Source organism: Mirounga leonina, unplaced genomic scaffold (assembly GCF_011800145.1).
Source record: "Mirounga leonina isolate KUSES-001 unplaced genomic scaffold, KU_Mleo_1.0 Mir_114, whole genome shotgun sequence".
In the NCBI taxonomy this organism is placed as follows: domain Eukaryota; kingdom Metazoa; phylum Chordata; class Mammalia; order Carnivora; family Phocidae; genus Mirounga; species Mirounga leonina.
The window spans coordinates 48773508-48799727 of record NW_023270265.1 but is presented as its reverse complement, the minus strand read 5'-3'; the positions used below and the strand labels follow the sequence as shown (position 1 = coordinate 48799727).

Genomic DNA, 26220 nt, shown 5'->3' with positions numbered 1-26220 from the left:
AAACATAACTCATGAATACAATTTTTTTGTGGGTGGCCATATGTTCTCACTGGCCCATGAGCATCTGTTGAAGGCTGTATAAGTAGATCCAGGAAGTCCACAAAGTACAGATGGCCAAGGGGTAAGAAGGGCTCTTAACCTCCCTTTCTTCCCGCATCCTACCCCAGACTCCAGGCCCAAGGCTTTTCTCCATGCTGCAGAGGCCAGGTGTTGAGGGAGTAAGAATTAGGTTTGGGCTAAAATCCAGAGATTGGACTAGGGAATGATGAACAAACCAGAAATCAAAGAGCAGTGGATTCTAGTCTTGCATGCCAGCTTGGGCTAAGGAGGTCTCTGCCTCCCTAATGGGCCGCCCCAGGTCCACACGTCCCCAGGTGTTCGGCAGGATGCCCCTAACCAACCCCCTTTCTCAGAAGCAATCCCCCATCAAGCACTGCTCTACCCTCTGCCTCACCTTTGCAAGATTCTGCATCCCCACGCTGAGTGTGCCAGGGAGGAACAGGGGGCATCCCTGGGGGCACATGTACTTGGCATAGAATCTACTGCAGTGTTTGAGCTCTACCCCTTGACTATGGAATTCCTTGTGGAAACTCATTGAACAATAGAGCAAACTAGTGTTTTGTTGAGACAGTAACTTGTGTTTTGTTCTCACTGACATGACACAGGAAACGGTGGTACGCTGCCCACCCCACCGTGTCAGGACGGCAGTCCTGCAACACTGTACCCGTGGGGGCCTCAGCAACATTTGTTTCCTTTTGGGCTCCCAGGAAGTAGGTGCTGGACAACGAGAGGATGGCCCCAACTCCATTACTGTGCGGAGGCCCATCTGGGAAGAGGGTCTTCTGCACCACGACTCAATTTAACGTCTTGCCATGCTGGTGAGAGAGATACTGTGAAACAGATGTCTATGCTTCACAAAAATAAAACAGGAGATAATTATAATGAGGCAACCAGACGCCTCTGGAACCCAAGTGTGACGGAGAACATACACATACTTAGCTTACGATGGCTTCATAGATTATCTTCCTAATCGCAATGTGCAACAATCACTGGCCAACAAACAACTAATTAATTGCAACCCATGAAACACCCACGATATGGCCAGGAGATTATGGGAGGAAGGATTTAAGGATAAAGAAGTTTAAAAAAAACAGCATCCTTTAGTCATCCAATGAGGAGACAATATTAAGTAATAAGGTTTAGAAAAGATTTAGTCTCATGAAGAATACTAATATTTTAGAGGCAATACAATAAAAGAGAGAAAGTATAAGTATCTGCTAAAGCTACAATCTCATCATTCCTCTGATGATAAGAGCCAGCAGCCCAATATTGTGATCAGAAGAACATCTAGCGGGTGCCTGGGTGGCTCAGTCGTTAAGCGTCTGCCTTCGGCTCAGGTCATGATCCCAGAGTCCTGGGATCGAGCCCCACATCGGGCTTCCTGCGCAGTGGGAAGTCTGCTTCTCCCTCTCCCACTCCCCCTGCTTGTGTTCCTCTCTCGCTGTCTCTGTCTCTGTCAAATAAGTAAGTAAAATCTCTAAAAAAAAAAAAAAGAAGAACATCTAGCAATTTTGACCATAGGTTAACGAAGTGCAGCAAAATGGTTGCCTAGAATATATTTTTCCCTCCTGTGTCACAACATAGTCAGGGACAGAAAAATAACTCCACGGTCTAAAACTTTAAAAAAGCTTCTTAAGATTTTAAGTAAAGTTTAATGGGTTTTTCTTTTTCTTCTATGTACCACAGGTATTTGTTTGGAAGATTAAGAAATCACCTTAGGAAAAACAGAAAACAGAACTCACTAATCATCTTCCATTTAGCCTTTTACATGAATAAATAGGGAAATCATTTATAATCACATCTATTATAAAGACTTCAAATTATTCCACTCTGTTTTATTATCTATCAACAGGAAGCATCCTTCCTCACCAGGACGTTCAGTTAGTGAGTTTCTTGTATGATTAACTCCTATTTTAATAGCCAAAGTGTCTCTCCAATCTGTGCAGCGAAGTCAGGAGTGCAAACCCACAGCGGCACAAGGAGGTGAGAAGGTCCTGGCACCGGGCCACACGGGAGGACGCCCCACGGAGGACTGGCGCTGTCCAGGCAGCCGGGAGGTGGCCCGGACGGTGAGGCTCCAGGTGCTTTACCTCTCCCTGAATGCCGATGGCAGGTGCATCTTCAGAGTACCTTTCCCATCTCCAATTCATGTACTCATCTGTTCCTAAGGTGCTGGCGCCCATGGCATGCCAGGCCAAGTGCTCAACTGCCAAGACACTGGATCTGAGGGAGAAGCCAAGACACCTGCTCGCCGAGGTTCGATAACATCAGAGAGCCCTTTGCAGAGGACTCTGGAGACAACAGCATGATGCACAGGATGCCAGCGCAAACCGGAACAAGCAGCTTGCACACTGAGTTTCGGAGGAGACTGGAGGGTCCCCCGGAGAGAGGAGGGGGGCACATGTTCCAGGCAGAGAGGCTTTGCAGGCAAAGATGGGAAGACAGGCCAAAGTGCAGCAGGCAAGAAACGAGCAGAACCTTCTGGGGCCACAAAAGGAAACAAGAGGGAGCAAAGGGAAAGCAAGGGAGGAGGGGAGCTGATGGGTGTTTGGGTCCAGTCGGGAGGGGACACGCATGGGGTGGAGGGGACAGGAGCCCAGGGCACATTCCAGCTCCTTCTGCTCCAGCCAGCCAGACGCTGTCACTTCTTCTCCCACTTAAGCCTCTATTTGTCCCCTCCCCTGCAAGCAGACCCAGGCAGACACCAACTCCCCAGGCCTAGAAGGGCTCTTCTGCCTGGGGTGAGAACTGATATGATACTTGGTGGGAAAGCTCCTCCTCCTCCTCGTTCCTACAACTGCTCTCCACTGGCCTGAGGTGTCAGTAGCCGCTCTGGGTCATGGAGAGGAGAGAAACTAAACAGCAAAACCCCGTGGCTTAGCCGAGGCTTGCAGTAGAAGCCAAAGGGAAGAGAGATCGGGGCACTCGTCACCCTAGCTGGGTTCAGCTGCATTCCTGGGAACAAGTGTCATGTGCACGAGAGTCGGGGGCTGGCCAAAGGGCTCATGGGGGTCGTGAGATGCTTGGACTCTGGGCTGTGGTGTGATGAGAGGATCACGCACTCACAGGCTGTGCTTGTAAACCTCAATAAACTTGATTTTAAAAAGAACCCACAGAGCCTGGGTGGCTCAGTCGGATTAAGCGTCTGCCTTCGGCTCATGTCCTGATCCCAGGGTCCTGGGATTCAGCCCCGAGTGGGGTTCCCTGCTCGGTAGGGAGTCTGCTTCTCCCTCTCCTCCCTGCTTTTGCTCTCTCCCTATCTCTGTCTCTTGCTCTCGAATAAATAAACAAAATCTTAAAAAAAAAAACTACAGGGACCCTGATTCTGCTTGTCCACAGCAGGGCAGAGCCGAAGAGACTGCCGAAAATTCTGAACTGGGACCCAGGCATTCCTCCCCAGGCTTGGATTGTGGCCGCGGGGCAGCTGTCCCTGGCAGGTAGCAACGAAAGCTAGCTCCATGTCACAGCACAGAGACCTACCACTAAAGAGACGAAAGCAGAAGACAAGGAGTGAAGTCAGGCAGGAGACAAAAACCATGCTGGTCCCTTGGGTTTGGCCCAATGTACAGAGAGCACCCGGGGCACCCCGCTCAGATCTGGGGACCACGGAGCACCAAGCAGTATGAAAAGTCATTATCTACTCCTCAAAGTAGAAGTCTCAAATGAACAAAAATGTCCCACCCTTAGGGTCCACACAAGTGCAAATCAGTGAGCAAGAACGGTCACACACACCAATCGAAAAACCACCCAGAAGGTTAATGTCAGCTGATAGTTACATAGCTATGAAACCATGATATCTCCTAATAAAAGGAAATATAAATGGATAGGTTTTTAATTCTCTGAAAATAGTATTTTTTTGCCAAAAATATAGCACCATGGGTTCAGGAACATTTCAAAAAGAGATGACATATTTAATTCATAGAGATAGCAAAACCTCACTTAACTACCTCGGGGGGTCACAAAGGGTTGAGAGTGAGCTCACACGAGACTCGGAGGAGGTTATGAAAACAATTAGGAGCTAATGAGTAGACACTGGTAAGGCGAGAGGCAAAACTGCAGGCTGGCTGACTCTATCCTCACTCATGACAAGTAAAAAACCAAAGGTGTCATTTAAAAAATATTAAATTATTGGGTAGGAAACTTCAAATTCAAACACAGAATAAATAAAACCGATTTTTAATAGCCTGGCATTAACGACAGGCTGGTAGAGACAGACTCAGTGTCAACTGTGATACATAATTGTAAGTACCCACTTAGGGTTCCTTCCAGGAGGAATGTGCATGCTCAGCTCTGAGACCCAGCAGCCAGAGATGCCAGCAAAAAGTAAGAGGACAAGCAGAGTAACCCCAGCACCTCCAGGGGACGTGGCATCCCCCAGATCCAATGGAAAGAGGCTGCAGAGAAGAGAACCTCAGGATGGCTGGATATTAGGTAGTAATTATAATACAAAAGCAATCGTCAATCAAACCCTGGAATGGGGGGGGGGCAGGGATTAGTAGAAAGTCTGTGAAGTGAGAGTGATAAATTTTCAAAAGATGAAATGCTGTCACTTTCAAGTTTTCAAAGGAAATTAACAACCCAGCTTAGCATGGTTTCTGAGCTGGGGGGAAAAGGGGAGACTGGGAATTCATCACTTCTAAACTCCTTGGAAGCGACCTGGTGGAAACAAGACTTGAGAATGCCTCCTTGAGAGGCGACCTGGTGGAAACAAGACTTGAGAATCCTATTCTAGGATACCTGAAGAGGTTATTCTCTTCTGAAGTTTAAGTGCACTGGCAATGACTTAACCCCGCTTATGCTATGTATTTGCCTGGCGAAGCCTCATTTTCCTAACCAGAGAGGTGAATGGCAGCCCAGACACTACAATAATTATCCGAAACTATAAATAAGTGGGGGGTGTGAATGAGACTATGCTCCACTGAACTTAACACAGTGCCAAAAAAAAAAAAAAAAAAAGATGAACTAGGGAAAAGATCTGAAATATCACACAGCTAGCGTGCTAATTTTGGGAGCTACAATTAGTTTAAAACACAAAGACACATCACTCTTACAGGATTGACAACTGCATTACACACTCAACGGATTTCTTTTAAAAATCCGTCTCTGTGCACACTTTGAAAAAATTACTTCTGGGAAGCAATGCAAGCAAATGATGGCATTTTGTCCTTTTCAGCCTATGCAAAGTTTCCTTTGCTGTTCACTCTCTGTTTTCAAGAGGTGACCGTTTCATTTCCAGAGAGCGGATCACAGAGCGTCAATGCAGAGAGAGGCTCAGAATCCAGTCAAACCCTTTTCTTTCTTTTACAGATGGGAACAAGCAGACTCAGTGGAGTAGAAAAGTTTCTGTCTAGAGGAACTGGGGTTCAGAGACTCAGATTCCAGACAGAAGAACAGAACAGGTACCCCGGACAAGCCAAAGCCCAGGGACCGGCAGCGGGCACGTTTTACACTTTGACGGAGGGACGCGCACATGACGTAAGCATCTGACAATACGGAGGAAGCCGTATGCATCACATTTGGGCATTTCAATGTCTATGAATTACCCCTCGATTTAAAATTCCACTTTTTGATAAGGAGATCTTAAACAAAAATAAAGTAAGTACATTACATTCTCCAAATAAAAGATGAAGGTTGTCAGCTCGGGAAAAACAGCCCCAATATGCTGCTTACAATGTGCTGTCCTCGAACAAAGGAATGATGTAATGTTGAAAATAAAGGAGGAAGGAGATGCTCCATGCGAACAAACACGAGCCCACAGACGCGGGTGACTGTGGCCAATCAGAAGTCACCAAACTCTTCACGCCCCAATAATACCACCTGCACACGTTTTCCAGGTGAGACCGTGAGGAAGGGACTTGCTCAGTGTCTCCTATGCCCTGATCCAGTGCTTTCCACCCTGCGGAGAAGGAGACTTGGCAGCGAGGCAGGAGTGGGTGCAGAAGGAGTGGAAAGCCCACAGGGCAGAGTAAGGAGCAACAAGAATCCCACAAGTGAAGGGAAGCCAATGCAGGGGACAGAGTCATCTTCTCATCAGACAGTGACTCAGGACATATCATATCCTCCACAGAAGAGGACGGACACACTTGGAAAATGATCACTCTTTTCTACAAGTATTTCACAAGCACAGCACAGCACTTGTATGCTATAACACCTCTCCAGCTGATCGGGGCACCCTGTGTGAAAGCAGGTGCAGCCCACACATTCTCCCAAAGTGGCTTCACGGGGACAGATCATCAGGAGTCCCTGGCAGGGCACTCACTGGCCAGGCACCCCAGGAAGGCGCTCCTAATCACAGCCACAAAACTCCGAAAGAGGACGTGCCAGATTCCAGGAAAACTTTTTTCAATTAAAAACATATTTTACTTAAAAATGTAAATGAAAATAGTTATCCCATGATAAAAATAAAAGAACTAATAAAGAATATCATAAGATAAAATTTCTAAGAACTCATGTAATTTTCATATTGAGAGATCCCTGGGGGAAAAGTCCATTTCCCGCCTCCCCCCCCCCCCCCCCCATTTCTTCCCTGGGAGATCCTGTCCTTTTCTAAAAATGTAATTTTAGATTAAAAAAATAAACCCATATGTCAGTTCTCAGTGAGTCAGTCCAGGATCTCAGATATTACATCTGATGATCAGAACATATCGTGCTCCCCTTCTCAGCTCTGAGGACACAGGGTAGGACCAAGAATGACCCCAGCCCCATGCTTCCTCCTGCTGATGCAATTCTCCACTCCGGCCCCTGGATTCCTGTCTTCCAAAAAAACCAATTGACTCCTGCTACCCCCACTCTTTTCTTTTCCTTCTTCCTGTCTTGCCCATCCCCCTCCTGTCCACTCCCTGGAACATGCCTCCTCTGGACTCCCTCCCACCCCTCAGAGCTCAGAGCCAGTCTCTCTGCTTGCACCAACACTGACCTAAGGATTTCGGTCCACTTGCCACTTTCTGTAGGTCCTTGTCTTACCTGCAGTCTCTCATTTGGATGCCCCAAGATATCATGATGCACCACCTCATCTGTTACCTATTTTGGGAACCAAATACCTGGTTTCTCCTCCTGCAGAGAGAAGGCTACACCTTTATATATTCCTGATGGCCTCGGGCCAGTACGACTCCATGGCTGGCACAAGATGAGTACATAATAGACTACGAAGTCATAGAATCCAATCCATGTTATCTTTGCATACATGTTAAGAGTACAGATATATAAAAATGCAAAACCTGACAATAACATCCACAAAGATTTCACCATTTAAAGCAGATCTGGACAATGGGGCGCCCAGGGGGCTCAGGAGGTTAAGCGTCTGCCTTCGGCTCAGGTCATGCTCAGGTCATGATCCCAGGGTCCTGGGATTGAGCCCCACATCAGGCTCCCTGCTGAGCATGGGAGGTGACAGTGGGCTGACGGTGAATGATCTTCTCCCTCTGCCCCTCCCCACAGCTCATGCTCTTTCTCCTCTCTAATAAATAAATCTTTAAAAATAAATAATATAAAGCAGACCTAGGCAAGCACTTAAGGCTCCTTTCTTGGTAAGAACTTAATAAAACATCAGCCAAACTGACTGCACAAATGTCTAAGTGACTACTTTCTTTTTCAAGAAGAGTCCTTCTGGCCACTCCCACAGAAGCATCAGGTCCCTACCCACTGTGAACACATCAGCTTCAGGCACCTGCCTGCCTCCAGAAGGCCAGGAGCAAAGTGCCAGAGTCATTGCCGAAGTTCTACGCACCAAGAGAAACAAGCAGGAGAAATACCAATGTGGAAATGCCACCAGGAAGAACAAACAAAGGAGCAGGCCTTTTAAGAAGGTAAGGCAGGTGGCTAGTGGGCAAAGGGGAAGCAGAGACCAGCCTAGAGATGAGCCCCGGCGATATGTGGAGCAGACCCAAGAAGCAGGTGCATCCCCAGGGCAGGAAGAGGACGAGGAAGAATGGAAAGGCCCCTGGAGGACTAGAGCGGTAAGGAGAACCAAGGAGGTTTCAGAATGACAGTCTGCACCCCCGGCAGACCCCCCAAGAACTGCAGAGTTCCATCAGAAGGGACTCCGCCTTTGGTTTTGAAATCCAAGGTTTCCGCTGAGGTTGACACCGTGACCCCTGTTCTCTGGTTCCTTGTTTTTCCTTAATGCATCTTTACAGATCATTCTGGTTGAGCTTTTTGATGTCACTGGATGTCAGGTAGCTCTCAATTTAATCCATTTCACTGGATGTTGATGTGACCCAATCACCACGCTTCCCTGTGTCAGTAAGAAGGTATTACCTAGAGGGATGGGTTAGCCTGGTGATGGGTATTAAGGAGGGCATGTACTGCATGGAGCACTGGGTGTTATACGCAAACAATGAATCATGGAACACTACACCAAAACCAAAGATGTAATGTATGGTGATTAACATAATAAAAAAAAATTTTTTAAAGGTATTACCTATTCACATGGGAAGATATTCATACACAAGGTGTGGGGACACAAAGTAGAGAACAACACTTGCCCTGTATTTATCATTGGCTATGTTAAAATACATCTATAATCCACAGAGGAATAGACAGAATTCAGAAATGATCATGACCAAAGGGCTGACGGTGAATGATCTGAGTGGTAGATTCATGTGTGTTATTTTACTGTACTTGATTCTTTTTTGTTCCCTGTCTCCAAGAAGCAATCAAAATAAAGAAATGAAAATTTCATTTAAAAAACAGTGGCAAAGTTTTGATAGTGAACCACAAAGAACATGCAGCACCCACCTCAGCTTGCTGTCACACAGAGCTGCCCACCGCTCTGGCTGCAGCAGGAAGGTGGGACCATCCCTGACACTCGCACACTAGAGACCCCCAGAGGGGGGAATGTATCGTATCACCTGGAGCAAACCTAGGTACTGCTGAACCAGCGGTTTGTCGTCATGCCCACTATATGCACCTGGAAAAATATGGCAGCAGAAGGGAGAAGGGACCAACTGGTAGACCTTGTAAATCAACAAGGTCACTTCCAGGGATAACAGATCCACAAAGCTACTCCTCTGAAGGATGCACTTATCAAAAGAGGTAAAGGGGAAAAAAAGCTATAAAAGGTGTATCTTATTAAAACAAAGCAGGTTTTATTCTTGCCTGTGTAACCTTTAGATACAGTGATTGATGGGAACATGTGAACAGAGCTGTAACCTACCAAGGAACTATCAGAAGAAGACTGGCCTGACAAATGGCAGTTGCAGTAGTATTTTCTTCTATTTTAATATAAAATGAATCATTTAAAAGAAAAACAACAAAAGGACTTAGCAGACACCTAATTTCTCAGACATAACAACTTTGCATTTAACCTTGAGTGGTGACCACACAAAATGTGTAATGTCACAATGATACGAAATGGTATGAAAATATCATTTTCAAAATTTAATTACACATTTGTTATGTTTCACCTAATCAGACAATGAGGACTGTTGTTCTTCCTTAATCATTAAACTAGAGAAGAGAATTTATGCTAAAAAATAAAAAATACTGTCTCTAAGAATCAATCACTGTATCTAAAGGTTACACAGGCAAGAATAAAACCTGCTTTGTTTTAATAAGATACACCTTTTATAGCTTTTTTTCCCCTTTACCTCTTTCCTAATTCAATGTACCATATTGAATGCATAGGATTTCCCGAGGGAAAAATAATTCTGCTTGAATTATAAAAGTGTCACATTCACAGTTCACAGAGAATAATACTGCTCAGCTTCTCATCAAAATTATACTGCCTAGCACAGGATTCTAAATAAAGCCAGTGTAATGTACAAACTTATTATCTGACTCAGGATGTCACGGGAAAGCAGTGGGCTGAGGGATGGAAAACCCTCCCTCCCAGGACCATTCCGCTCCTGTGTAAATTACTAAAACAGCTCTGGATGTGACTTTCCCACCACCCCCCCCCCAGCTCACCGATTCCCCAGTGTTAACTACTTGAATGCTTTTAAAATTTGACTTCACATAAAGTCCATGATTTCATCGATACATATACAAAAATAATTTATTCCACCATAAAGTTCTCCACAATAGTTTGAATGGGATTTTTAATTATTTACTATAATGGAGCTGATGATTTTCTAAGCACACGTAGCACACTCCTTTTTCACACTTACTTATGCGACAGCACCATCCAACATGTTTCTCGATAAATTTCTTCCTGGGCATATTTAAGGTCTGGTCTCTTCTTGGGCCTCAGTTTGGGCTACTTGGCATGGCGGCGGGAACACCAATCCTACATGAAGGCATTAAATGCTCTTTCCATCAGCCAGTGGACAGGTCCAGAGAAGAGCTGCAGGGTCCATTTCACAATGTCACAAATTTGCACTGGCTTCAGCTACATTTACAAACATCTCACGGGCCCTCCTCCTTCCCGCTGGCCCTTCCAGCTCTCTCCCCACGCTCTGTGCATCACGAAGCTATTTTTCTTGTCACCTTCCTTGAGTCTGTTCCTGCCAGAAATGGTTACTCCTTTACATCAAGAAGGTTGATGAAGGTTTGTCCTGAGGGTTGTTAGGGACCTAAAGAGAGAGACGGGCCCTCCGTGTCCTCTTGCATTATAAACAATAAGAAAATACAAGTCTCTGACCACTGGTGGCCATTTTCCCCTCGAACAGACAACTGAGCAAAGGGAGGAGATCTTCTAACCCCTGGTCACAGTTGTGCCTGTCTAATGCCTTGGACGCCCCAGCTCCATGAATCAATTATTCTCCTTCCTTCTGTACCTAATTTGAGTGGGGTGTCGGCGATCAGATTACTGCAGCTTTCCAGTAAGACCTGAAATCAAGTAGTCCGGGGCTCTGCCACTGTTCTCATTCCACATCGGGCTGATTATTCCGGGTCCTCAGACTCTCCACACAAACTTCAGAATCAATGTGTCAACATCCACAAAGATATTTGTTCAGATTCTGACTTAGATGACAATGAATGTATAGATCAGGTTGGGAAGAACTGACATCTTAACAACGTTGAGTCCTTTTATCCATACACTGGAGTATCTCCCCATCTATCTCTTGTTTGAGGTTTATAAAATTTGCAATCAAAAGTGGCCTCACTCCACAGAAACTCAAAATATAAAAATGAATCTACAAGACTTACAGCAAATGCATTTATAAATACCATTCTGCAAGTGAGTTGCACATGAGCCTTTGGAGATCCTGCATCTTCAGTTCACTTGAGAAGGTCTTGTTTTAGATTGGTCAGGAGGTTTTTTAGACCATTTTAAACCCCCTCGTCCTTCTTAGAAATAAAGCTCTGTGAAGAGGCTTCATGGGGCGGCTGCAATTTGAAAATTCCCAGAGAAGAGCCGGTGGACATGGGATGTAAGTGTTTCCATCAACAACTCAGCTACTAAAATGCAGACTTGTTACATGATTATGCTTTCTGCCCATCCCTTGAGAAAGCTCTTCCATTATTACTTCTAATGGACAGCATGGCGGCACTGGGAGGATCAGAGAGATGGTGTGCATCCAAAGGCTTTGACAAGTAACAGTGCCACACAAATACAAGAGATTAGGATTATTTCACGCTCCACAATCCGGCTGGACAAAAGCAGCAGATAAATTCCCTCCAAACCATATGGGAGTCTGAGCTTAGTGTCTCCATCCACTGTGTTATGTAAACAAGCATCCAGTAGCGAGAAGCTCTGTATCTGCACAAACACCAATAGCCAATCGGCTAGCAGCACCACGAAGCAGACACCGGATGATGGATGGGAACAGGACGCTGTCCAGAGAGAAAAGAAAATGAGCACCTAGTCCTAAACACAGCAGTGCACTCAAGAAATGGCAGGTGGACACACGTGAAGAAGATACCCAGAATGTGCCACAGGAAGTAAATGAAGACGTATCAGCACACAACGGTCTCATGGAGCCAGGTTTCCCATGACAGAGTGAGCAGAGTAACTAACACAGCAACTCCCAGAAAGAGGTTTCCAGCGGGGTCTCGGAGTAAGCCCAAGCTCCAGGTCTATACGCTCTACAACCTTCCCTTGCTCCTACAGATGTCTCCAACACACACATGCTTACGCCAAAGATTTAGCAGGCGATTATGACACCTCCCTTGGTCTTCCTCACCTCCCACATCAGATCTACCACCAACGGCCTGCAAATTATACCGCAGGTCTCCATCTCCTTCTCGAACCTCATCACCAGTACGGCAGACCACCGGTTCTCGTCCAGGGGCAATGTTGCCCTGCAAAGACATTGGCAGGACACAGGTAGGAACATGGGGGTGATCAGCACGAAGGAAACCTGCCACAGAATTTTTTAAAAAGATAAATGCCAACAACTACTTATCAATGAAATCGTTCATCATAGAGTTAAAATGCTAAAAGCAATCTCCTAGTATTCAATAATGGAAAAATTAACATGATGAAAAATCACTTGATTAAGTAAATGAATGCACATCAATTCAGGTGCATGTTCTGAACTGGCATTGAGCCACCACAATCATTATTATGACTGCTCATTAATATGGAAAGATGCTTGCCAGATAGTGGCAAAGAAGCAGGAAACCAAATGGCCATCTATGTCGGAACTGGAAAAATACCCATGCCCATGTGCCACAACTGGTGGAAAACCAACACAAATGGCTGGCTGGCTGAAGGAGAGTGGGGCAGAAACCACTTTCATTCCTGCTACTATTACAATGAGCCCTGTGCTCCCAAAGGGGGTGGGGAGGGTCTCAAGGAGGCAAGTGTATCCAGACGGGCAGCTTCAGATAATGTCTTGCCCTGCGGGTGGCATCTCAAGCATCCTATGGGAGCAGCTGAGAAGATTATGCACTGGGGCCAGAAGAGATCCCAGGAATCCAAAGCGAGGAAAATGCTCTCCCGACTATCAGTCTGGCAGAGGCCGGAAGCGTGGTGTCTGATGTGTTCAAATCCCTCGGCCAGACTGTGGATCTCTCTGCAGAGTCTGGAAGCCACAGGCCAGAAAGCAGGATGAGGAAATTGGAAGCATTTTGAGCTGAAGGTTTACTAAGAGCCACTCATAAAATATTTTCTTCACCTTTCCGTGGTTTTGCTTTAGCTGCTGCTTCTTTTTTGACATGAGTCATGACTTGACCTGCAAGTGTCTCTTCATCTGTTATAGTTAGAGAGAACTTGCACAGTCAGAACAATCCAGAACATCACACAGATGAGAGCTGGAAGCCCAGGTGAAGCCAGCCCTGCAGGGAAATCTGCCCAAGCCTGGGCTCCCATGCCCCGCCCCTCCTGCTGGTGTTCACACAGCTGCCAGAATGTTCTCTACACTAGGTCAGCCCTGGCCACTTCCAATTCCAGGTGTCGCCAAGGGAGCAACACCCGCAGAATTAACTGGGCTGATTTCCTGATTAGATAGGAAAAATCTTGGGCCCCCTCTCTAGAACTACTGAGTGAGAATCTGCATTTTAACAAGACCTCCAGGTGATTTGTGTGCAGACACTGAGGTCTGGGCTCCCGGCACTGGGCACTGCCCCTCCAGCCCTTCCTCAACCACTGCCTGGAAGGGCTCAACTCAACTTCTACCGTAGGTTGAATTGTGTCCCAGGAAAAGATCTGTTCAAATCCTAACCCCTAATACCTGTGAGAGTGACCTTATTTAGAAAGAGTCTCTGCAGACAGATTCAAGTTAACACAAGGTCATAGTAGAATAGGGTAGGCCTTAAATTCAGTATGACTAGCGTCCCAAGAAGAAGAGAGACCCAAAAACTCAGACACACAGGAGAACACGGTGTGAAGGGAGAGACAGAGATGGGGAGGAAGTGTCTACAAGTCAAGGACCGTCAGCATCCCCAAGGAGCTAGGAGAAAGGCACACAACAGACCCTTAGAGCACTGTTATATCTGAATGCTTATGTCCCCCGCCACCCCACCCCAAGTTCCTATGTCGAAACTGTACACCCCAATGTGATTTTATCAGGCGCTGGGACCTTTGGGAGGTGGTTAGGGTCAGAGGCGGTCATGAGGGTGGGGCCCATGACAGGATTAGTGCCCTAATAAGGGTCACAAAAGAGCCTGCTTCCTGCCCCTGCTCTCCACCACTGGAGGGAAAACCAGTCTATGATATTGTGTGGTAGTAGCCCAAATTGACAAAGACAAGCACTCAGAAGGAATAGGAGAGAATAAATTTGTCTTAAGAGGCCACGTCTATGGTATTTCGGGACAGCAGTCCCAGGAGATGGACACCACCTCCAGGCCTGGCTTGTCCCCACAGCTCCTGAGTCCGGGCCCTCCCTCTCCTCTCTGTGCCAGTAGGAGAACTCTCCAGAAAGCCTGGCCTGCTGCTGATTCTCAATCAAGTGTAACCCTTACCTTCGTGCTGGCTTCTCCTGAGCTGCCGACCCTCAGTGGCCAGATGTTCTGGTTCAACAGGACTTCCCCCAAAGCAGACAGCATGACCTGGAAGGTCACCATCCAAACCACCCCCTTCCTCTGTCCTCGTGGGTGATGAGAGACGGGCAAGCAAAGCCCTGACTCACATCTCTGCTACTCTTGGGTTAATCAACACAATCAGTAGCCATCCCCAACCTCAGAAAAAGAATGAAGAAATGTTTCATTGTTTGCTGTTAGCGCACCTTCCTGGCTCAGATGCTACCCGTTTCTTTAAGCTGCATCTGGCCCCTCATCTCCTCGGCTGGTTCCCTCAGGACCCAGAATCATCTGAGCGGAAGGAGCTGGACGGCAAAGCTCTCACCTCCTTGCCTGACACGGCCACTAAGCCCGTACCAACAGACGCCACGGATGCAGGTGGCTCCTGAGGACAGACGGGCTCTGCAACCTCCGGACATGGCCCCTGAGAGGCTGGGTCCCCCGAGGCGGGCAGGGCAGCACCACCACGGGGAGAAGCAGGACTCGAGCGAAAGCCAGGAACAGGCAGCGCCATCGAACACAGCAGTGCAGACGAGGGGCGCACAGATTCATAATCCGGGGCGCGTCCTCACAGCTCTGGTGAGCACTTTCACAGGAGTCAGAGCATTTGGAACTCTGGCTGCCTCCCTGCAAACCGGGTGGAACCAGCCGGGGCTGTGCCCCCCCGACAGGGCCAGCCAGCGAGGCTCACTAAAGCTCTGTTTGTGGAGACAAAAACCAGAAACAATCCAAGCTCCCAAACACAGAAAACTGGCTCAAGCAGTGATGACATAACCAGGAGGTCATATGCAACCTCAAGAAATATGTTCTTGAAAGATACTACAGGACACAGGGAAATAGGTATGGGGAAAAAAAAAATCAGAGCTGTAAAAGCCCATGTACCTATAGGACAGTATGCACGTATGTACATGTCCTACATACCACATATCCCCATAGATATCTGATGGCCCTAAGGAGAAAAAGCACGCCATTTAAAAAGACAAACACGCCAACAGGGTAATTAATTCATAGGAGATGAATGATAAATGAGTCTTCTTTTTCTTAATCAACATTTGGCATTTTCCACTTTTCTAACAAGATCACAATTACATTTAAAACTGAGGACAAGGACACAGTAAACGTTGCTTTGTTTAAGAGAACCGGTAAGTTACATCCTTACGAAATCTCGCAATCTCACAAACAGCACTAGAAGTGGACAACAGGAGGGCTCAGGGGCGGAGTAGGGAGCAGCAATTTCTGTAAATGAGCCCTGGAAGGTCAGGAGTTCCCTGTGAACCTCATGTCCTCATCTGCAAGGAGAGCCAATGACTTCTGATCCTTATTTGTCATCATCCCTAATACACCAAGACAGCTTTTCCTGAGGACACGAAATTCTAAACTCCCAATTTATGATAGGCAGTGTGGACCCCAGATGCTAGCTTAGAAATGGACAAAAAGCAACAAAATCTTCTGATAAGGAAGAATTTTAGACAAGCTGTATGGCAAGTGAGTGCTGTTCATTTCAAGTCAGGATACGGTTTTTAAGGAAATGAACAGTACTTCTCAGAGGACAAAACTCACCCAAAACGCCATTTACCATAATCGCCACACCACAATCACCGTACAATCTACTTCCAACACAGACCCTTCCAGAGAAGTCCAGACAGATCGGCACCACGAACGGTAAGAAGAAAGCCAGCACCCAGGGGCAGCCCCAGGAAGGAAGACAAAGCCTCCCACATCTGTGCACCAACCTCAGCTTGGGGACCTCAAATTCAATTACTCTTCACCCCCGTCCAATCCGCTCACAGAGAGGGAAAGTCACCGAGCCACAGGGGCCCGCGACTTTGTAAGACAATGGGAGACACACAGAAAATGAGCCATGTTCTCATACTAAACTGAACAGGAGAAACAGCAGAAGAACCCTGAAGAATGATAAAGAGCAGTGTTTTTAAATGTGGGGTGAGATACACTAGCCGTTCAGGAAAAAAATTTAGTGCCTCTCAACCCCCAATTTGGTTTTTTGTTTTTGTTTTTGTGAAATACATTAGTTCAGAATAGACTAAAGGATACTAGAGTAGAAGATGCCAGAGGGTATCACATGGAATAAAGGTAAGAATGTTTTCATGAAACATCTTTCAGCTTTATACACACATACACATACACACACACACACACACACACACCACACCCCAAGAATCTATTTCTTACTGTGGATCATGGTCAAAGTTTCCCTCTACCGAAAGTTCTTAAATTCTCCCTAGACACACCAACAGACTATGCCTAGGAGGCAGGGTGGCCACTTCTAGGATCACTCCATAGAGCTAATATTCCAATATTTTGTAATTCAGTGAAAACAGCAATGCCTATGTTAACTCTGATTGTAAAGCCCCAACCACCCCAAATCTAGCCCTGCAATCCACGAGTGGTCAAGAAAGAGAACCACCTGCTGCCAACACAGTGGGACCATGACCAAGATCTGGTCCTCCTAGAAGCCTTTGTGACCAGCCCCACTAAACTCCCTTTACTCCCCTTCAAACACACCCAATTGGGAGGCATCTGGTCAAAGTTGTTGTTTTTGTTTGTTTTTGTTTTGTTTTTGTAGAAGGGAAGAGGCAGAGGGAGAGGAAGGAGAATCTAAAGCAGGCTCCACACCCAGCGTGAAGCCTGACATGGGGCTCAATCTCACAACCCTGAGATCATGACCTAAGCCGAAATCAAAGGTCAGACACTCAACCGACTGAGCCACCCAGGCGCCCCTGGTCAAAGTATTTTTATTTTTATTTTTATTTTTTTTATTTTTTTATTTTTAAAGATTTTATTTATTTATTTGCGAGAGAGAGAATGAGAGACAGAGAGCACGAGAGGGAAGAGGGCAGAGGGAGAAGCAGACCCCTGCTGAGCAGGGAGCCCGATGCGGGACTCGATCCCGGGACTCCAGGATCATGACCTGAGCCGAAGGCAGTCGCCCAACCAACTGAGCCACCCAGGCGCCCTATTTTTAATTGCTTTACGCATGAACATACCATATGTCCACTCCATGGAAAGGTCCACCAGAAATGGTGTTTATGCTTTTACAGCCCCAAAGTATCAAAGAGCTGTTGTCCACCAATGTGGACGACAGGTATGGGCCCTGTTTCTGAATACTGTCAGATGGCTGATGCTTAGCAGCATTCTCCAAGGGAGTTGAATAGAAAATAACGTGGCTCTGGAACCAGGCAAACTAGGCTGAAATCATCACTGTGCCCCCATGCTAGCCATGTGGACTTAGTCAACTTAATTACTATCTCTGGTTGTCTGCATCTGAAAGCAAGGAGAGTACCTAACAGTTTTATCATAAGGATTAAATAAGCTGATACATGTAAAGCACCTAGGACGGTGATCAATGCACATCAGCTGTTGCTATTCTAGCACGTGGGGCTCACGATTCTATCAACCACTGGAATTAATTCAAGAAGGCTTCCCAACCCCCAGATGTTGTGTTCTCTAGAGGAGGCATTCTACTTAAGTCTCTAAAAATTAAAGGCTAGGAGAGTTGGTTGGGTTGGCTATGAAGATTTCTGAAATGCAGAAACCGGAATCTGACCCATCTCTCCAGGCAGCTGGAAAACATCACAGCTTTCTGAGAAAAAGAAGACAACCAGCAGATGTAAGTTTTAGGGAAACACAGAAATACAGTCAGGAAATAAGAAAGGGCAGGTACAGCACTGAGGGTGGAGAGAGTAGAGTTAAGAAACTTTCTGCACAATTTTATCAAGAAGAACTGAGGACATGAGCAAACACGGATGTGTGATATCACAGCCAAGGAGAACAAAGGGAAGAGAATGGCCACATCTGACTTTGGAGAGGCCACGTCTGAGTGCCACTGGGTCATACGTGGGGGAGAGGTGGACCATGATCACATAGAGGAGAGCAGAGAAGAGAACCAGGGGGCGCTGGCCGTGGTACAAGGACCCTCTCATAGGATGGGAAGGAGAGAGGGAAGCCTGATGGCAGAGAAGGATCCCACAAGCTGAGTGTTGAGAAAGTCTGGGCATGACTGTAGACCAAGTGAAAGAGCAATCTGATATGCAGACAGAAGATCCTAGACTGACAGGATGGGTAAAGGATTGATCAGAATCCTAGAGGCAGGGGTGGGTGGGAGAGACACTGCACAGGTGGAAGGTTACTCTCAGGTGGTAGGATGGGAAGTGAGAAAGGAAAGGTGATGGCAGACAGATCCTAAAGGATCTTTTCAGCACAGCAGACAGACTAGCATCATTTGCTAAAGGTGGTGGCAGGGGGGTTGGTGATAAGCCTCAAGCTTGAGAGGTTGCCAGAAATCGCTGGTAAGGTAAATTCACTAAGGAATTTAAAGATTAAAAAAATATATATTTTTGAGCAAAATTGTACAGTTGCTATGGAAAAGAATATGGTAATTCCTCAAAAAATTAAACATGGCATTACCATATGACCCAGAGCACTTCCACATCTGATACACACCCAAAACAAGTGAACGCAGAGACCTGAACAGTTTCACAGCATTATTCACAATGGCCAAAAGGTGTAAACAACCCTAGTGTGTCCGTCAGTGGATGCATAAATAAACAAAATGTGATCTACACATCAATGGAATACAATTCTGCCTCGGAGAGGAATGAGATTCTGGCATCTGCTACACTCTGGGAGAGTCCTGAAGATATTATACCAGTGAAATAAGCCGGTCACAAAGAGACAAATGCTGTATGATTCCACTTACATGAAGAACCTTGAATAGGAACATTTCCAGAGACAGAAAATAGGCTGGTGGGTGCCAGGGGCTGGGGGAGGGAAAGAACAGGGAGTCCCTCTTTAATGAGGACAGGGTTTCTGTTTGGGGAGATGAAGAAAGTTCTAGAGATGGATGGCGGTGATGGCCGCACAACAGTGTGAATGCCACAGAACCGGACCCTTGAAAACGGTGAAGATGGTACCTATTATGTGAATCACCATAATAAAATTGTTTAAAGGATCTGGCAGGAGCCCTGAGACGGGGCATTCACTGAGGGACAGTAAAAAGCAGCACAAAGGGGAGGCTGTCTCTAGACAAACACGGATGCCGCAGAGAAGGGGCAGAAGTGCCCCAGGCGGAGAAGGGAGACATAGGATAGGCCACACAGCCCCACAGTTTCTTCTCCCACCTCACAAAAACATACCATGTAGTCTCCCCTTTGTGTGTGTGCTCACTTACATTCAACAACCCAGGAAGAATGTGTGGTACTGAGTCAAATGGAAAGCAGCACCGCTGACGACCTTGACGCCATGTTCTCCTGCAGCTAATTATTGCCCCCAACTCCTCTTGCCTCGGTCTCCCTTGAGCCTAAAATGCCAGGGCTGACCCTGCTGCCAGGCGATGCAGGGAGCAGCTGCAGCTCTGGGCAGGGGACTGCAGGGTGCAGGCTCCGGGGACAGAACAGCCACGGCCCACCCCCACCCACCAATCCATCAGCTCACCCCACATAATCAAAACGGCCACCAAGGGCCACCCTTTGGGAAACGACATGTAACCCCTACAAAATGCCACAGTCTTTTTCCTATGTCATATTTTTCATCTTTTCTCTATAGAAGATAATTCACAACTGTTACTTCCACTTCCGCAGAGCAAAACCTGAAGCGTGAGAACAACATAAAAACCGGGGTCCTGGGGTGGGAGTCTTTGAACCCCACCTGTACAAAGAGCATCTATGGTGCAAAAACGAACTACAGAATTAGCAGCAAGGGAGGCAACGTTTGCAACAAAACTCCGTCGCCGGCCGGTCTTGCAGACGTAAAGTTGTCATCCACGCGTGAACATCCCTGAATGCACTCCCGTCTCACAAGAAAACAACCACTGAAGGGAGGTCTTGCAAGACTCCAGTCACTAAATAATTTGACACAGAGGGAGGTGGGCAGACAAAAGTCAAGCCCAATCAAATTTAATAATGTAAGAATATATTTAGAAATCTAAAATTACTTCTGGGCTCAAACTTCCTGTAATTTTTATCTATTCTTACATCCGCCGCGCCTGTTTTTCTGAAATGCCACAGGATGTCGTAGTAAATGTCCTGAACACGTTGCTAATTTTAACCCTGGAGCAATAAGGAAGCTTGAGGCGATATCAAGTCGTGAAAATAGTTAACCTAAAACTTCAATATACGTACCACCTCGCTTTCTCTACAGATCATCAGTTTTTTTTACAAGAAACTCAAATAAAGATCAAGCAATTCCACGGAGGAATCCAGCAGCTCTGCAAGACAGCTACACCACCTCTGAAAGCAAAGGGCCAGTGTGGCTCCACCCATGCTGAGTTATGACGGTGGCCCTGGACACAGCAACCATGACACACCTGACGCACGTATGTCTTTGTTCCAGACGGAATGGGAACCTTTCAACCTGGGAAATCAGTTTCCAAAATGTTTTCAAGACAACAGCCATAACAATGTCTTCTGAAATTACACATTAAAAGAGCATTAAGGGAGGAGAGCGAAAGCAAAGGCAGCTACAATGAACAGTTGCGTGAAAGCCGCAAGTTAATCACTCAGAAGATTCTTGTTCTCTGAAGGACTCAGCTTGGCAGCCCCCTGCAAACCACACCTCCGTCTGCAGTCAGTCAGCCCCATGGAAACTGCCAGAATGGGGAAGCTGGAGAGCATGCAGGCCCTGGGCTGCTCCAGGGGCCCGCCCCGTGCTCCGCCTCCCGGCACCTCCACACCGCAGCCCCAAGGACCTCACGTGGGGTGAAGGCATCTTTCTTCCAAAGGGCAACAGGGCGAGAACAAGTAATCCAAGGTGGTGAAAACAGTGGGACGGTGGGAACGCTGGATCCCTCGCTCTTCTGGGCAAGCAAAAGACTCGCTGCAGGACCAAGACGCATCACCATTCCCACAACATAGCTTGAGGTCCGACCGATGCCTGGGACACCTACAGCCTCAGCACCCCCACCTCTGCTCAGCCCCCGAGACACCCCGACAAGTGACGTGCAAACACTACTCTCATCAACATCCTCACATTTACGTAAAGTAAATTCAGCACATCTCCTTGCGGAGGAGCAAAGAGAGCAGTGACCACTGAAGAGCACCACCAGGGGAAGGAAACCAAATTTCAGTACACAGAGAGCAAGACCGTGCTCGCTACAAAGGCACCCCTGGGCTATCACGCAAGTTCAGCCTTTGTAGGAGGCAAAATCCCACCTGGGGAACCCCGCAGCTCACAGTGGGCCTTGGGGATGGCCGGTCCTGCTGCACCCAAGGGCCTACCTTCACCCTGACGGTCTGGTCCGACACGCTGCTCATCATGTCGCTGATGGATCGGAACAGCTGCAGCAGGGACTCCATGAAGTCCGCCTCTCCTTTGTCTTCATAGAGTCTACAAAGGAGCACACGACACTCGATGGGGCCTCGCAGACGGGGCCTCGCCTCTATTTGCTCCTGCATCAAGAGCCATGGAAGGTGCTGCTGCAGTGACAACTCAGAACGTGAGGGAAAATCCTCCACGTCCAGGGAACACGGGAGGCAGCTCAGAAATGGGGTTCATCTGGACCACGTGGCTAGGGAGCTATGTCCTCCCGCTGAAGAAGCTGGTTTTGAACCATACCATTTACTGCTTCTTTTCATTGTAACATAACAACGTTTTATAAATCTGCAAAACGGAAATGTATAGAAAGGGACGGAAGGAGAGAAAGAGGAAAGAAGGACCAGAGGAAGGAGGAACAGGGAAATTCAGCTTTAATGCTACCCCGCGGAGATCACACCATTTATTTTGGTGTATTTCCTGCCAGTGTTCTTTTAAACCCACAATGTCACATAATTAACATAAATTTAATTTCCTGAATTTAACACGATCTTGTAACCATTTGAAAATGATATTATAAGAGTAAATTCAAAACGACTTTATTTCAGAGTAATGACACTATACAGATTCATCCATCACAGAATTGCTGGGAAAATTGTCAAGAGGTAGAGCATAATCAATAAATGGATAATAAGGAAGTTGCACATTGGTTACATGTATACAAATATATGTTGCTAATTATAAGTAAGCTTCACATATAAATTATTTATTAGCAGTTACTTCAAGTCGCTGTTACTAAAAAGCAATGCATTTGCATTTTAAAATGTTGCAATGCAGATGTTTTCTTAATATAGACTAGTTTTCTGCCTAAAGTATACCATACCTGAAAACTTGTGTACCATGGAAAATTTTGCAAACTAAGTGATAATTAATTGCCCTAGAGGTAATCTTATATTTAAATGAGTTCCACTGTAGCAACAAATTCTGTCTAAAACGGGAAATTGCAACCTAGTGTATCTGTTTTATAAAGGATTTTATTCAATAGGAATTTGTTTAAAAGATGCATAGCAAACAATCAAAAGTATCGAGTCATGAACTCCTGCTTGCAGGGAAAAGGAAGCAACAGAGCAACATTTTACAGACCGGTCCAAACACTTAGGGAGGCTGCAAACGTGCAGTCATTCTCCTCAGGACATCTGCCAATTCCTAGAGCTGCGTGGGGTAGGAGACTGCTCTGTAGAGTGGGGTTTCTATCAGTCTCCAAAGATAATGAATGATAACGAATTAGAAAATGCCAAGGAGATGGGTCCCAGGTGACACAGCAGACTCTCCACTGAAAACCCTGAAGAACCAAGAGCAAACCAAATGTAGATGGAGGCTTACGAAGGCTATACACAGCCTTGACAGAGAGAAAGGTCAGTCCCACTGTCTCTGCCTAGAAGGTGAAAGGATGAATCATCTCTGAAAGAAGAGCACATCATCTGGAGCTACATTTAAATAAAAATTAACTAAACATAGAAAAGAACAGACCCCACATGGCCAAATCAAAAAAAAAAAAAAAAAAAGGGACGACAACAGAAACAGAAGGACAGGTGGTCAAAATATTGCAGCTAGCTAGCAAGAATATCAACATAAATATAATTATTATATTTTAAAATGGGAAAAATGGAGAAAATAAAAAGATGGAAATATGAAAAATAAAGAGATGGAGAAAACAGATGGGAAAGTATAGTAGAGAAATAAATCTACAGAAAAGAATCAAATGAAAATTTTAAAACTAAAAACTATAACATCTAAAATTAAGAATTCATTATATGGGTTAAATTGAGATTAGACTGAGTAAAAGGCAGAATTAGTGAAGTGGAAGATGATCAACATGAAAATAAGCATGGAGAAAGAAAATAGAGAAAAGCGTGTTAGAGATATGTAGGGTATAATAAAGAGGTCTAATACACATGTAATTGAAGTTCCAGAAGACAATGAGAGACACAATGTGACAAATATGATACTAAAATAGATAATGACCATGAATTTGCCAAGACAAATAGAGAAATCAATCCAAAGTTCAAGAAGCCCTGAAAATCCAATGTAGGATAAATAAAAAGCAAAAGCATTCCTATACAATCAGAGTAAAACTGCTCATAACCACAAAAACAACAAATTGTAAAAGCAGCTAGAGGAAAAACAAGCAAACAAAAAAAACACACTGTCACCTTCAAAGATGTAACAAGAAGTCTAAAAGCTGACTTCTCACCAGAAATGATGGAAAACAAAAGAGAAGAGAATAGTATCTGAAAGGACTAACTGCCAAATTAGAATCCTACATTAACTAAAAATATCCTTTAAAAACAATGAGGAAATAAATGATCTTCATACAAACAAAAGCTGCAGCAGACTTTTATTAAAAGAGATTCTACAAGGAGTTTTTTGGGGGCAGAAGGAAACTTATCCCATAAAGAAACATGAAATTGAAAGAAAAATGAAAAAAAATAAATAAATATAAAACTTATAGAATTAATACTAACTGTACAAAATAACAAGTCATGTCTTACGAGGCATAAAATATAGGTATCTTGAAATGCATAACAATAATAATAAAAAAAGGAGATTTCATGTGGAGATGGAGTGTTCTATTTCAGCCACATCTAGTGTTATCAGGGGAGTGACAATAGTAATCATTTTAATTATTCTGTAAGAATTCAAACACACATGTTGTCACATGTAGGATAATCAATAAAAAAACAGTAGAAGAACGTGTCACTAACATGTTGAAAGAGGAGAAAATGAGACAATAAAAAGAAAATCAGGCTTGGTACAAAAGAACACAGAGAAGGAGTAAAAGGAGAACATAATATAGATGGGTAAAAGAAAATGAACAGAAAGACAGTAGGTACGGGGCGCCTGGGTGGCTCAGTCGTTAAGCGTCTGCCTTCAGCTCAGGTCATGATCCCGGGGTCCTGGGATCGAGCCCCGCATCGGGCTCCCTGCTCGGCGGGAAGCCTGCTTCTCCCTCTCCCACTTCCCCTGCTTGTGTTCCCGCTCTTGCTGTCTCTCTCTCTCTCTCTGTTAAATAAATAAAATAAAATCTTAAAAAAAAAACCACATGGACTAAAATAGATTTAAAAAAAAAAAAAAGAAAGAAAGACAGTAGGTACAAACCCATCACATATAAACAAACTATATCCTCAGTTAAAAGGATTTTCAGACTGGATGAAATAAAGATACAACTATGTGTTACGTGCAAGAGACAGACCTTAAATATAAGGATACAGAGAGGTTAAAAGCAAAAAAGAGAAGAGATATTCCATGCAAATATTAACCAAAAGATAAAGGGAAAGTTTTCATATCGATTAAAAGGATACAGGCATCCCTCTGAGACACCGTAGGTTCAGTTTCCAGACCACCACAATAAAATGAGTATAGCAATAGAGTCAAATTAATTTTCTGGTTTCCCAGTACATATGAAAAATATGTTTACACTATAGTGCAGTCTATTAAATGTGTGACAGCATTGTATCCTAAAAAAAAAGTACATACCTTAATTTAAAAAAACTTCATTGCTAAAAAATGTTAACAGTCATCTGGGGTTTTAGCCATTGATAATCACTGATCACAGAGCACCATAATGAATACAATAATAAGGGAAAAGTTTGAAATATTGCAAGAATTACCTAAACACGACACAGAGATATGAAGTGAGCAAATGCTTTCGGAAAAATGGCACCAATAGGCTTGCTTGACATGGGGTTGCCACAAACTGATTTATAAAAACCACAGGATATGCAAAGTGGCAATAAAGCAAACAGCAATAAAGTGAGTTATGTCTGTAAACCCACAAGAGAGAGATCACAATTCTAAATGTGTATGCCCCCAGTAACAGTTTTAAAATCTGTAAGGTATAAGTAATGAGTCTATGATATCTAAATTTACCAAGAATCCCTCAAAGATGTAAATTTACTTATTAGTTCCTCTGCTGCCAATCAACATATTTAAAACACAGAAATGGTTAATAATTTACAGCATTCCTACTGATGCATCTGTCTGTAATGAAAGGGAGGCCTCTGGAGTCTCACCTCTTGGTTTTATCAAATAAGTTTGACCCACCTTCACGTGGAGGAAGGGGTGAGGAAAGAACTCAGAGGGCTATCAGTAAGTAAACAGATGAGTAAGACCTAGTTATCATTCCTTGCTCTATTTACACATTATAAGTACTCATTATCAGGGAATGGCAAGATTGTTGTCTATTAGCTACATTCTATTTTTGTGACCCAGGAAATGACAGCAGAATGACAGATCTGCAACAACTTATTCATGATCAATAACTAATTATGCACAAAGCTAATGCCAGATGACAGGCAAAGCTTCCACAAAGCACCGGGAAGACAGAAGAAGAACACAGCACTAACTAGCTTTAGTAATTTGCTTCAGAAGGTCTGAAGCAGGATGTGTCTGTTTTCTGGCTTTCCACTTAATGTGATCCACCCACACAGAAAACACAGACAAACAAAAACCAGCAGAGAAGTGCCCCTGGCTGTCAGGAATCTTTCTGTG

At 45.1% G+C, this 26220-nt stretch overlaps 1 protein-coding gene across 3 annotated transcripts in view; it reads right to left on the bottom strand.

Moving 5' to 3' along the window:
* DOCK1 (dedicator of cytokinesis 1) overlaps positions 1–26220 on the bottom strand; it is a 488408-nt gene that overhangs the window by 339995 nt on the left and 122193 nt on the right. For all 3 annotated transcript variants that reach the window (XM_034986026.1, XM_034986046.1, XM_034986035.1), the window contains exon 23: positions 21636–21744. In XM_034986026.1, the coding sequence (XP_034841917.1) occupies positions 21636–21744 (109 nt within the window). The remainder of the gene's footprint in view (positions 1–21635; positions 21745–26220) is intronic.